At 34.8% G+C, this 15,431-nt stretch overlaps 1 protein-coding gene across 1 annotated transcript in view; it reads right to left on the bottom strand.

Annotated features, from left to right (window-relative positions):
- Nucleotides 1-15,431, bottom strand: part of dpyd.L (dihydropyrimidine dehydrogenase L homeolog) — a 404,384-nt gene that overhangs the window by 360,167 nt on the left and 28,786 nt on the right. The window contains exon 2 of the mRNA XM_041590529.1: nt 4,676-4,786. Coding sequence (XP_041446463.1) covers nt 4,676-4,786 — 111 coding nt within the window. The remainder of the gene's footprint in view (nt 1-4,675; nt 4,787-15,431) is intronic.

A 15,431-nucleotide genomic window follows, 5' to 3' on the forward strand; every position in this document is an offset into this window, starting at 1 on the left:
ATATGATCAGGTGCAGGGAGTTGCAAGGGAATAGAAGCAGCTGTTCTGGGAAAATGTATGTTTAAATGCAGGGAGTTGCAAGGAAATAAATGCAGCTGCTCTGGAACAGTTTATGATCAGGTACACAGAGTTGCAAGGTATAAATGCAGCTGTTACGGAACAATTTATGTTTAGGTACAGGGAGTTGTGAGGCAATCAATACAGCTGATGTTCTGGAATTGTATAACATATAACAGTTGCAGGGAGTTACAAAGGAAAATCAAAAAAATGTTGATTGCTTTTTGTATACAACATAGTATTGTGTAGAAAATGACTATGGTATTTACACTAACTGCTGATACACATTGCCCCCAGAAAAGTATTTAGTACTTTTAGTAGCAGAACTCTCTCTTCTATTTTACATTATTATACATGGTTTGAAGCATTGTGAAAATTTATCCTACAGTATATGTCCCCTTTTAAAACTGTCAATTTGCAAGCAATACTCGTACACGCCCCTTTGTTTGTAGCCAAGTATCAACCAATCATGGAACAACTTGCATATGTGCATAGGCTCAGCATTGCAAAAATGTAATAGAAAACTAATAAGGAATCCTTGTGTTCATTTTAATGAAGCTAACAGACATGAAACCCATATTACAGTGATTGCCTCTGGTAAAATGTCACTTGTGAATATGTTTTCCACCTTTATTTGTAACCTACTCTATAAGAAATGGTAACAATAGTTGTTTGCATGTCTAATATACAAGTTGCAGTATTCCTATACTGTAGCTTTTTTACATTTAAATGAACAAAGCGGCTATACAAATCTAATTTAAATACAAGAAATAGCATACATACATTTTAATTATTATAGATTTTCTAAATAGCTTGAAGGTTTTTTAATTAAATGTATGGTATGTTGAACTCTCTCTGATAGAGCTACAGTATGTAAGAATATGAAAAGTAGTTTTCCTTCTATATACAAATGCTGAAACATAATTTCAGTTAGATCCTCTGCAGAATAATTCAGATTTTAATTGCATTTTAGTCATTCTAAAATATTCACCATTTATAATACATTTTTGAATAAGTGAAGAGAAAAATATGCGTAATTGAAACATTTATCTGCAAGCCTTTCAAAGAAAATATATATATCCAGTTTTTAAACCCTCAGAGATTCTTCAGATCATTTATGAATAACAGTCATTCATGACAGGCTGCTAAGAGAATGTTGCATTCTTTAAAACACATTTATTTAAGTGGATGTCTGTTGTTCATTTAAAAGGTTTATTTTTAACTAATCAATCAAAAATTTGAAAAGGGACACACAATTCCTAAATAAGGATACAAATAAGGCCAACTATCCCAACTCTCTTGCAATTAGATTGCAGACAAAAAAGGCTGAACTTAGCTTACCAGGAATTGTAATACAACAGATAAAGCAAAGGGAAAAGGGTTTTAAATAAAATCTTTCTAATCTAGGCCAGCACAAAGGTGCAGCAGTTGTTTTGCAGTGCTAAGGTGTTAATGGAATAATTAAAAAATAATAAATTAATGGAATATTGAGGCTGCTGAGGCACATACACCCAGAAAAAAATAACAAGTTTTGTATTCCTCTTTTCACTGTACCTATTGGCACATCTATAGAAAGTTCCCTGGCTGGTGTACACAGCAATACTGATGTTTATTTAATCTCATGAGGGATTTCTTCCTTCTCTAAAATTGGTTCAAGCATAACAATTGCTACAAAAGATATACTTATGGGATCTTGTATACCAGACTTAAAAATAAGGCAATGCACGTAATTCTTTGCAAGAGAATAAAAAAAAAGAGGTAATAACAGACAGAAACACCCTATAAACACAATACAACATTATATAGCAACATCTTTATTGCAATACACACAGCCCCATGTTGCTTAAATGGGATGTACTCAGAGCTTTCCATCAATAGAATAGAGAACCACAGTGTGCTTCTTAATGAAACTTCTTCATAATAGCACAAAATATCATCAAACAATAGTAATGCCAAGCTGAAATATGTTTAAGTTAACAATTGTGCTCCCGCTGAAATACATTTTGTCACAGTTTTTTATCCTCATTGCAGTTTTATGGGTGTACATAAATTCCAAAGTCTTACATGAAAAGGTAGCAGTGGAATATAGCTGTATTCTAATATTTCCTTTTAGTAATACCAATATCCATTTTCTTGGCATTAAGTCTAAAAAAGAAATATTGCAGAAAATGTATCTGACATGTAATATACAGATAAAACAACATGTTGGATGGAATTTTTAGGAATTGATCCTACTGACAAATAAGTGCAGAATCAGCAACATTGCTTTCTTCTTCTTTTAAACATATCCCCACATCCTTATTCTTGTGCCCTTATATTGATGTTCCTGCAGTTTATTTCTTCCACCCCAACTCTGCATGTTTGGACAGATCTCCACTGTCACATCTACTGTTATGATCCTCTCTGAATTTAAAACCATGTTACTTCTGTCACTTCACTTACAGCCCTGCAGTTATTAGTCTGTTGATATTTCAAATGTCACATCAGTGACCACATTGATGTATTACTTTCTATACTGAATTTGCTGTTTTTAACAAGAAAAGCCAACCATAAGGAGAGAAACTTCCTTTATCTACTGTATAAACAAATATCAGATTTTTACAGAAAACTTTGTAGATTATCTTCTTGCCACCTTTACTCTCTCACACCCACCACCTTTATCTATTCCTCCCCAAACTGTTCATTCTGAATACTGCTACTTTTGACCTATTAGTTCTACCTAATGCTCTTAGTTAAAACCTCTTTTCTCTTAAATCTTCCGCTGATCCTGATTTTTGTCAATTTGTATAACTCTGCTCTTTTCTCCTCCATTGACTTCTTTAATCCCTTACAATACGAGTGTGGTGACACAGAACGTCATCCTTTGGTTAAACATATGATTGTAATTGTCCTGTAGAAATAACTATGCCCTAGCTGGTTGTTTCCACTATCTAATTATGCTTTTTACTGGGCCAAGAAGCATTACTATAGCACACTCAAACAAGAAATAACCCAAAATATGATACCATGACTATATTTTCCATGTTCAATAAATGTCTACATTCCTCACTAATAGAATCACTTTCTACACTACACTGTTTAGCACTTGCTCCTTCAAATGCATTGGTTCACACGTCTATTTCCTCCTTTATAAGTCTCTACTTCCTGCTTTGCTTCTTTTGCTTCTATTACAGAATATTAAGGGGATTATTTACTAAAACTCGAGTTTATCTTGAGTTTTTTATTAAAACAAAGTTGACCAAACTCCCATCCACAAATTGGAACTCATTTATTAATAATAGTTATCAAAATAGTTGGAGCAAAAACCCTTGCGACAAAATCAAGGGTCAATTTAAAATCATATGATGGAACTCGATAACATGACTATTGGATTATGGGACAAAAACCCAGACTTCATCAGCTCAGTTCACAATGTCAAGAAACAACTTCAGGGACATATTCCACTGACTTCTATATGACAGGTTGAGATGGAGTATTTGGATTTTTAGCAGATTTGGGGTATAATAAATGTAATAAATGTTTTTTATCGATAAATTTGAGTTTTCCCAATTAAAATCTCTACCAGATAAATTTGAGGTTTAATAAATGGGCCCCTAAGTGTCACAGCTTTTGCTCTTTACTAACAGTTAGCTCCCTTTCAAGGCCAACTGTTGATTTTTTTAAATTTCCATTAAACTGTATTAGATGTTTATTTGTTCTTTTTCACAAAAAAAATGCATTGTTTGCAGCCAAAATTAAAATAAGTGAAATAATTTACAAATAAAACTTCCGGTGGAATAACTGTAATTACTTCTTAGTTACTTAGGGCCAGATTCAACTTGATCTCTCACACCTATTATGGTACATGTCTGCTTGTATAATATTGTTTGTATAATACAGGTATGGGATCCATTATCCCGAAACCGATAAACCGATAATCCAGAAAGCTCCGAATTATGGGATGGCCATCTCCCATAGACTCCATTTTATTTAAATAATCTGAATTTTTAAGAATGATTTCCATTTTCTCTATAATAATAAAGCAGTAGCTTGTACTTGATCCCAACTAAGATATAATTAATCCTTATTGGAAGCAAAACCAGCCTACTGGGACTATTTCATTTTTACATGATTTTCTAGCAGACTAAAAGGTATAGAGATCCAAATTACAGAAAGATTTGTTATCCGGCAAACCTCTGGTCCCCAGCATTCTGGATATCAGGTCCCATACCTATATAAGCTAAAGACAAAGTGCACTGATATCTCATGGACAAATGAAAAGACCACACAAGCTAAGGAAGGTCTCACTGTGTATGTTTTGCATGCTGTGCAAAAATTGGCCACACCCAATACAAATAGAAATGACAAAACATTATTTTTTTAAATGAGGCCACTAACCAGTCAGTGGTCACTGACCAGTCAAAGTTCAATTTTACTTTAAGTCAATTGGCAGCAGCAGATATACATTCACCCATTAAAATGTTTCTTATGTCATAGCAGCATAGTTTTCTCTTTCACTGCATGGATGATGGAATTTGAACAGCATGTATCCAAGATATGGCCACAGATCATAGTTTACAGTCCTCACTTTATTTGAGCATCATTTCAATAATTAAACAAAAAAAAAACAAATACTCACTGAGCAACTTTTGTCAGGGTTCCGCTTCCAAAGCTTTTTAGACTGCTTCTTGGCTGTTGTTGAATACAAGGAGGCATGAGTTGGTGTTCTGGGATTCAAGGCCAAAATGTTCTGCAAATCAAAAATAAAAATGAATGATAGTAACATTTTAAAGGTTACAGCAACTTTTAATTTCACAAAACAATATATAGCCATTCAGTATATTCTGGCAACACTAGTTTGCCAGCAATACATGTATATTGTCAAGATACAAAACATAATTTTATGTTCATTGTGTGAAAACAGATGGGGCAAATTATAATGGAGAACTGACCACAATATTCTTTGCAGCCAACACAGTAGATTTCACTAAAGAATGTAATGATCTACTATTAAAGGTGATTTCCCTCTATAAATTTGTTGCTGGGAACATTATTTATTAAAAAATAAATAAAAATGATATCAAGGACCAAGGGATGTGCGTACTCCGCCGAAAATAGTTAATTTATTTACAAAACATCAATGTAAAATGTGTTTAGGAACACTGAAATAAATTAACTATTGTCAACGGACAGTGCAGCACTGGGGAATACATTGGCTGGCTGTTTAAACAGCAGTGCGTCCCCAGTGCTTCTAATTAAATTGTAATGCGCCTGGGCGGCATGCCGCCCCCCCCCAAAAAAAAAAAATACATTTTATACACACATATATAAATATATAGTTTCAGTGACACTTTCAAAGTATTGTAGAGGACACCTGAATAAAGGTAAAATATTACAGAACATAAAGGGCTAGGTTCTGCCTGCGTCAATGGTATGGATAATGTTACAATTCAGAACAACGTACATTATAATATACTAGTATGTTATCTTTGCCTTTTGGCTCTTTTTTAAGAGAAATTTAGGAATCATTCATTCTTGCATGCAATGTATAGCAAAATTCAAATATGAAAAGTAGTAAACAGCAAAAAATGTATGAATTTAAATTTTTGTTTAACTTTATGGCTTGGCAACAGTTTAGCTGTTCAAATCACCTTGATTATGTCTACTTATTACTATAAGCAGTTATTGTGTAAACAATGAAGTAGAAACTCTGTTCACTAACTAGGAAGGCTTAATTCAAAACATTAATATGGCTTGTTTGAGATTCCTTAGGACCATAAAATACAAAATCTGTTTAAGCAAATGTAATTGTTCCTATTATTCCTATTAGAACTCTAAAGGGGATGTAGCAGAATTTCACAAATAAGAACAAAAGCAAATGAGCAATAGCACGATTTTTTTAACTGAAAGAAAGAATGAATATGCTCTTAAAGGGCATGTAAAAGCAAAAAAATAAAATCCCATTTTTACTTTCTTTAATGAAAAATAAACCTATCTCCAATATACTTTAATTAAAAAATGTGTATTGTTTTTATAAGAAACCTGACTGTATGCAGTGTAAATCTCCCTTCATTTACTGCTGTGGATAGGAATTGTCAGACGGTCCCTAACTGCTCTGCAGGGAAACAATCATACTTATGAACAGCAGGAGCCCCCGCCTTACTTCCCAGCCATGCAGAACTCAAGCAGCTTTGTTTGTTTCCCTGCAGAGCAGTCGGCGACTGTGTAGAGATTTGTATTGGATTTTATTTTTGCCTTTACATCCCCTTTACTGTTTCCAACTCCAGCTGGACAAAGATCATGGAGCCAGATTTAAACAGATAAACTGGGATTCTATTTGGAGGATTTATTTTGCTGCAGCCACTGGTTCTGCAGAGTTGGAGAAAGTTTATATTAAACAATACAAAAACTATAAAATCCACATTAGATTACATGACAACACAGGACCCAGTGCAGTCTGTATATTCTGATTATTAATCAGTCTTGCTGTATCGGCTTCTGGCAGATATTATTTGACTTGTGCTGTTTTGATCATTTATGACGATCCCTAAGCAGCCCAGACCACACTGAGCATGTGCACAGTCTTGGTCTTGCAAAGATGTATAACAAAGTTACAAGATGGTGACCCCCTGTGGCCAACTTTGAAAGCATAAATCATTTGTTTGATTAGGCTTGTGGTGCAGTCAGTTCATGTTTATGTTTAGTATACAAAATACAGCATTTCTAGCCTTATTCTATTTTAGACTTTACTTCCCCTTTAACAATACAAAAAAATCTTCAAAACATTTAAAAATTTAATTTTTGAATTATTCTACTTATTCTACTGGAATTCATGACAGTAAAAAAAGCAAGGTCTACAGAAACAAAAAATGTGAACAAAATACTTCAACCTAAAAAGGTTGATCAGCAAACAGGCATTATTTAGTTTTATACTGGAAACCACTAATCTATAAGTAAGAAATAGTGCGGAGCAAATTTATGTCAGCCATGGATTCACAGCAAAATTCCGAATTTCGCCATGTGCGAATTATTTCGCTAAACTGCAGAAAAAATTGCCGTGGAACAATTTGTGTAAAAAAGTGATTTTTAAATGAACTTACAACAGCTATGAATGCTTTAATAAAAAATAGAAATTGAATTTCATGTTTGAATTGAAAAGGACTTTTATTATACAGCTTTTTGTGTCTGGGTGACAGCTCCACTTTAAAGGGCCACTAACCGTCAGTTAGCAGTACTGTGCTTAGTTGAGATAGATTCCTATGCTGACAGAGTTCACCCTGTACAAGCTATAACAACATCCCAAGAAGTTTTCCTTGGCATGACCCTACTTTAAGGGGCAGACACCTGACGGTATAGCATTCAACTAGGTCTTCTTTTGGCATTGCATTCTGTGGGATGCTTTGAAGGAAACAGATGGCAATGAAGCAATAACTTCTTACTACAGGTTAAAATTGCAGGCTAGGCACATTTATACCCTCATAGAATTCTCGGAAATGGAAATCACATCGGATAAATTTGGTACCAGAGAATCCCAAAAGAGGCACCTTCTATATGCTTCCGAAAAATCCACAAAGAAGGTAACCCTGGATGACCTATAGTATCTGGGATTGGCACTCTGACAGATGACATATCAGGATGGGTAGAGCAAATCTTAAAGCCTGGAGGGGCACAACAAGCTATTTACAAGATACAACTGATCTGCTAAATAAACTTGCAGGCATATGATCACTTCCAAAGGGTACCATTTTGGCAAACAATGGATGTGTAATCATTATATACAAATATTCCACACAAGGATGGTATAGATGCCTGCAAAACATTTCTGGAAAAGCATGACCTACAGTACCATCCCAAGCAGTTGTACAACTGATTGAGTTTACATTAAACACACAACCGCTTCTTTTTTCAGGAAGGAAGTATTTCTGTAATGGATGGGAACCAGTATGGGTACACGCTTTGCGCCCCAAAATGCCATCCTCTTCTTGGCAAAAATAGAAGAGGACTTCCTCTCCACCTGCAACACCAAGCCTTTGACATACCTCCGCTATAGACATATTTATAATCTGGAAAGATACTGAACAAGAACTTATTCAGTTTCACAAACAGTTTCAAGACTTTCATCCAACTATAAATTTGAAAATGAGCTACTCCCCCACTCACATCCACTCTCTGGACACAACCATTCACATCAGTGAAAATACTATTCAAACCACCATCGAAAGCCAATGGACAAACCATCATATCTAATGTATAACAGCTTTCACCCTGACCACACTAATCACTCAATCGTATCTGTTCAGAGACTGCTGAAAGGAACCACCACCTTAAAACACTCAAAGCAGACTTCATCAACAGGGGCTACTGATTGTAGATCAGTACATTCATGCAGCCACCAGGATTCCCAGAAGTCACGTTCTACAGTATAAACAAAAACCTGAAATAAATCAGGTTACCCAAGTGGTCACATATAATCCACAACGAAGGACCCTCAGAAAAATAGCCAGAGATCTACAAAGTACAATTCATAAGGACAAGAGACTCAAAAGCATATTCCCAGACCCACCACTGCTAGCATTCAGACAGCCTCCCAACCTAAAGTCACTATTAATAAGAAGTACCTTATTGTACCCCACCAAAAATGGAACTTACCCCCAGTGGCAAAAAACAATGTAAAACCTGCCCATACATCCTGACTTCAGACAAAATACTAATTCCGGACACATTAAAGGAATACAGCATTCATGGTCACTACAACTGTTCTTCTTCCAATGTGGTGTACTTAATACAATGCACTAAATGCAAAACAGGGGGACTCTGAGCAAAGTTTGAGAAAGAGAAACACCACCGATTCACTGTAACCAATAAAAAAAAAAACTAGACACACCAATAGGAAATAATTTCAATGTCCCTTATCACTCCATAAAGGATTTAAGAATTTTGGTTCTTAAGGGTGATTTTAAAACAGATAATGATAGAAAAGTGTGGGAATACAAATTAATGGAAACTTTCAATTCTCTGGAGAGGGGACTTAACCTGGGCCTTGGATTTATTGCTAATTATGTGTACTAAGAAAGGACTGCACCAGGTCAGAAATACAAACGTCTGGATATGGACCAAGAGATCATATGTAATTCCTTTGATTCTACACTCCAATAATTCAACCCTAATGTATACTCAGCCTCTTTGACCCACATTATCTTGTACCTTATCTGCTTGTCTCTTGCAGATCTGACTGACACCTTACACACACATTGATATTGCTTTGTGTTGGTCATTTAACCTATGAGCTGAGAACACCACAGCTTCATTGTAATCAGCTTGAAAAAGGAACTAAAATGTTCTGAAAGCTTGCTATGATTATATTAGTTAGCCAATAAAGGTATCACCTTTATACCACTTGTGTTATTTTTTATTTCAAAATGGTTGCCCTGTAACATTTTTACTGGCTAACACAGTACAGCAACTTTACCTACTTTTACTAAAGTAATCTCTTTAGCTTCTCCAAGATAAAAAATTAATGAAGAAATTTAGGTTCCATTGCTTTTTATGGCATTGTTTACAAGACCAGCTGCAGCTGAAACTATCACTGGCAGCTTACTCCAGATGCAGTTAATAGTCTGAGATTTTCTGAGATTTTCAATCACTATTTCTCTCTGTGGAATCTGCACAGAGTAGCTAATGAGTAATGTTGCAAATGGCAATTTGCCCACTTTGTGTCTCTATGAATATTCTTTGGAAAAGCCATGCCAGCAATGAGCTGAAAATTATTGCAGATTGCTTCTCATAGTAATAAATGGGCATTACCCAGAGTTATAGCACACAGACACTGATATAAAATAAAAAAAGCCCATGTTTTCTGTTAATCTCAAGAAAGTGCCATACTTAAATGTGATTTCCATTAATTATAACTTGAAGTTTTCAACTACAGTGCTCAAGAATTTATTGCTAATCTTTCCCATGAGAAATACAAATGATTTTGTTTGATTCTACAGAAGATTTTTTTACATATGATTTTAAAGTTATATTATGTTAGCATCTTATTTAGTGATAACTTTTGGTTATAGGAATCTGTCATACTAAATCTACAAAATAGGTTTCCTTATTATTTATTAATGTCTTCTGATCTAAACTTACATTTAGCTTTAGTGCCAATGCACATTTAAGAATTTAGAAAATGGGAAGTGAAAAATTAAATGCATGAAAAATGGATTTCCAATTGTAGACAACATATTTTTCTCCAGTTTCTCTCCAAATCCAGGTCTTCAACTTAATACACAGTGGCATCTGAAAACTTAGTTCTAATGGCAACAGCGATAAGTTGTAGCAATATTCGTGTTCAGTTTATAAGCAAACCAAATCTAAAAGGAGACAACATAAATGAAATATCTCCTTATTGGAGAACCAGAACATTGAGTAATTTCGTATTTTGCACATATAACAACAGCTATTCAAAATGAGAACATTTATTTCTCAAGAACTAGGTGTAATACATTGTCCTGTCTAAATCTGACAGATTACATTCGTAATCATTAGGCATATCATAAGCATAGCTAGTCACTGTGCCTCAGTACAATCTACTGTACATTGAATCTTTTAATATGGACCCGGGTGCTGTCTAAATCAAATCAAGAGAAAACTACACTTACGCTATACCCCCTAAGTGGAAAAATTCTAACCATTCAAAGTACTTGAACACTAAATGCTGTTGCTGCAGGAATGGGAATAGTTATGCAGAAACGCATTATCAATAAAGCTCAAAACTATGGGAAGGTCATCTCCCATAGACTCCATTTTAATCAAATAATTAAATTTTTTGAAAATAGTTCCCTTTTTCCCAGCTAAGCTATAATTAATATATATCAATTTAGCTGGAAACCCAACATATTCATTACATATTAAATTTACTCCAATAAAAAAATCATTACAGAGGGCTAGTGTCAGAAACAAGTCTATAAAAGGTGCAACAAAAGTTTTTAGGCAGGTTTTTGAGATAAGCATCATTGCTCATGTTAATAGAAGTCATTCACAGAGCGAAGGGTTTGTTCATGTAATTAAACTAGTAAAACAGCCAAGGAAAGGCATTTTAACAATAAACTCATATCAAATATGTGGTCCAGATGTCATTAATTTGGGAATAGGTTAATTGGTTTGTTGTAAACAGCAAGAAGTGTGTCAGCCATGTTTTTCATTTTAATTGATTATTTCTGGGCAGTCATGAAAAATACTTATTTTGAGACCCCCACTTTTGGACATTATCTGAAAAATTGGATGAAGCAAATGACATGCAGACACCATAAAGGTTAGAAGAAGTGATGCTGCTGAAAAATGTGCAAAATGGAAAATAAAGTACGTGAAGCACATTAAAGTCTATGGGCAATTTTTTTTTGTTGTGGCAACTTTTTTGTAGCAACATATATGAAGAATGATCATAAACCTCCAGGGCATCAACTTATTAAACCCATACTCTTCAGTATGTCAAAGTTTCATTTTTGGTTTAAGAGTTTTTCCTTTTCCTAAACTTTAAAATATTGTTTTTGGTCTCAAATTGAATGATTAATAAAAAAATTAAACTGAAAAATAGTCTCCCTCTAGTATTTGTTTATACATCAAGCTTCATGATTCCTTTTATATTGTTTCTATCAAAGTATAAATACCTCACAAAACTTGTCATAGCTACAACCAATTAAAATCTGAAAGTGCTATGCAAACACGTTTAGCTTAATTTATATAATAGTAATGTAAATCATTTGCGTCACGCTTAGATAGCTAATAATACATACTGTATTGTGGAATATATCTTAAGTATGTATGGATTAGGCAAGTTGCAATAACCATTGGCATGATAGTAGAATAGAACCTTTAAAATAAGATCAATAAGTATGCCTTGTAAGTTAGACAGTTGCCTCAAAGGATCACAGGATCTCTCTCTATAGCAAGCACAATGCAGGAGGTAAAGACCTGTGGAGACATCTCTCTCTTTACAATGGGTTCGACCTTTGCTGTTTTGGCAGGGGTAGCCAAAATCCCAACAATTCCCAAAAGTGAAAAGAGAACAGTTGAAACTAAGATATTGTCATTTGGCATGCATGGTGACTAAGAAGATACTGCACCACAACGTATGCATGATTTACCACTGTAGACACATTGATGAATTGCGCACAAGTCACCACTTGATATTTTGCAATCACCCATGGTTATATTTGAAGTCTAAAACAATGCAGCATTGTAGATAAAAAAATGTGACTTCTGTGTGTATACAGAGAATGCACTTGCGTTTAGAAGTGAGTCCGGTTATGAAGTTGGCAATTGATTATTGTTGAGCACCCTAGGACATTTTTGGTTTGATCTAGCCCATTATTTCTTAAACTCGGGTCCTCAGATGTTGCTGCACTACAGTTGCCAGACTCCATACTCCCAACTGTCCCATTTTTAGAGAGACAGTCCCCCTTTTGACAGCTCAACCTGCAGTCCCTCATTTGTACTGGAAAGTCCAGTTTTTCTCTGCACCAGAAAAAGAAACAATGTTTCTAACTTAATTGGCTTTTGTCAGAGAGCCCAGAACAGCCAAGTTAAGTAAATTGTTGCTTTTGTAACAATTTCAAAATAAGGACCCTTGGAAAAAGTTAGACTCAAAGCTTAAAGGGCAATTCACCTTCATTAACAAAACTGGAATAACTGGAAAAAAACTGAAATATGTTCAAACTTTCATAACCTGCCAAATTTTGTAAAATGAACATGGTAATTAGGGGGTGGGGCCAGAAAAATGGAAGTGGTCAAAACATTTTTACAACTTACATTGTACAACTCATGATGCCCGAGTTTACTTTCTCCATCTATAAATTAAACTGAAATTAAATATTGTTCTTAAGGTAGCTCAGAGCCTTTTTATAATTTTCTGTGCCTGTAACTCATACGCAAACAGCAAGTTAAAGCTAAAAATAATGTTGACACGTCAGCTCAACTGCTTGCTTTGTCATTAGTGGCATGGATGGGAGTGGAGACTGGAGCATGTGCAGTGCATCTGCTATTTGGCTCATAAACAGGCCAAATTGAAAAAAAGGTAACCTATCCTTACTCCTTGCCAAACCCCTTTTTCCTTTTTTTTTTATAAAAAGGGGTAAACCTGTTTATCCTTTTTTTCAGTATCTTATAGGGCCAAATTTAAAATTTCTTCATTATTTTATTTCCCCCTATGTTTGTCTTTAAGAAATATTATTGCCAATGTAAATTATTTGTACATTTTTGCCCACCTCACCATTATAACCTTGCATAAATACTAATCTTTCCCATATTTTGCAAAAAGAAATGACAGCAAAGATATTGCACTGCACTGGTCTACACATGTGATTATATTGTCATAGGGACCCTACCAGAACAATCTACAGTAAACAAAGCAAATTTAGTGCAGCATTTATGTGGCTGGAAGTGAAGCTGAGCCTCCAGACATGTATGACTAATCATAATCTATTGGTTAAGTTTTTTAAACAGTTGATTTTTTTTTTAGTCATAATAAATTTAAACGGCCACCACTCCTTCATGATATATTATTTAGTTGGGAAGTTCTTTCCTAATTGAACCTAATACAGAAGAAATCACCTTGCTGCATATTCTTGATATTGGTCCCTATATGCTATAAATCCTTTGACTCACTCCCATACCATTCATTCGTAGGTTATGGTAAAGGGAGGATAAAGAGGAAGCAAAACAGACACTATTGGGGTTTCATTAGCACAAAAAATGCTCGAAACCAAGATTCATTGTCTGCACTTGTTCATTCATTGTCCACTTTCAGACCTCTAATTGCAACACAAATGATTTTGGGAACATTTGAACAACCTGCATCTATGGGCACTAAACTCTGGGACAGCACCTTCCCAAGCAGTACATAAATAAGACCTATAATCTCTATATGGCAAAATAACTTTCTATTTTCTGCTTTATTCAATATGCAAATAATCTTAAATTGCTGTATTTTACATTTTGCCCTACCTTTCCATCATTCTTAATTTTGTAAAATATTTTTTTTTTACCATTTACACAATAGCTACTAACTGCAAAGGCACATTCACCCCAAGAACTGATCACTGAGGGCCACTATCTCTGCAAGAGCTGCCTCTCACTAACAACTTATTTCCACTACTGAAGCTGGTGGCACGTTGGGTCATTTGAGTTACATAATTTATATCTATTATGTGACTCAGGAGACCTAAATGGAATGAAAACATCCTAATAAATAATCTATTTCTCAGCAGTGTTTAACAAATTGATGTTGGGTGAAGATGCCTTCCTTAATCTGCATCACTGCCTTTATCTTAATGGGAACTGGCTCTATAGTGGTTCAAAAAACAAAAACAAAATCCTTTATATTTGCCTAGTGACAATTGGTAACGTTACATGAGAGCAGCGCCTGCTCCTTCAGTTCTGCGCAAAAAGGGAACATTTTCTCTTATTATTCTTTTACAAGATAATGTCTTGGTCAACTATGTAGAAAAAGAAAGATTAAACATCTTAAACACATTTAGTGCCCAGGCAGCAGTGCACCATTAGTATGCAACAGCCTCTCTCTTATACTGCCACATAGATCTCAAAGGGTTAAAGTTAACTGCAAAGTAACACAAACTATCAAACTGCAACATTCAACAAAAGGCATAAAACATGAGCCTTTGTTTTCTGTTCTGTGCTACAGGCAATAAAAGGGAAAAAAAAGGGGGAAGTTAAACCCCGTGAGTTTTCTTTTCTTTAAAGCGTTGAGCATCTCTAGTAGTTTAATGGGCTTCAACAATCACTTGAAAAATGTGTCTCAATAAAAAGGAAATACTGCACACCAAAACACGATGTGAAAAACAGCAGGCAGGCAATGCGCTGTAATTTTAAACCAACAAAAGAAAAATGTAAATTCTCATAAGATTTTCCTCACTTGTTTGCCACTTAAGACGACATAAGAGTTTAATCTATTTCTGGTACAACTAGGATGATACATTCAGGCAACATTTACAAAACAGTTTACAATGCATAAAAGTAATGTTTGCATGTTCACTATCTTGGGTTACCCACAAAAAAAAGGTCTTGTCTGTTACAGTCACGTGAGTCAAGATTCAAATGAGGATTGTTTTAATGTAACTTGACTTTACTTATTCAGTTTAAAATTGGGGTTTTGCTGAGGGAAATGTGTTACTGGTTATAAAGATTAGCATTTTAGAATGCTGATAAACATTAAAGGGGACTTGTATTATAGAAATGCTCATTTGAAGCCAAGTGCAATGTATCAAAGCAGCTGCATCTGTCTGATAAGCATTCAGTAACAGAGACAGGTTAACAATACCTTAGAAATGTCACTCACTAAATACATACATGTCTTCAGATCTCAAAGACCAGAACTGTGGCTACAGGCCTCA

Source organism: Xenopus laevis, chromosome 4L, assembly GCF_017654675.1.
Source record: "Xenopus laevis strain J_2021 chromosome 4L, Xenopus_laevis_v10.1, whole genome shotgun sequence".
In the NCBI taxonomy this organism is placed as follows: Eukaryota; Metazoa; Chordata; class Amphibia; order Anura; family Pipidae; genus Xenopus; species Xenopus laevis.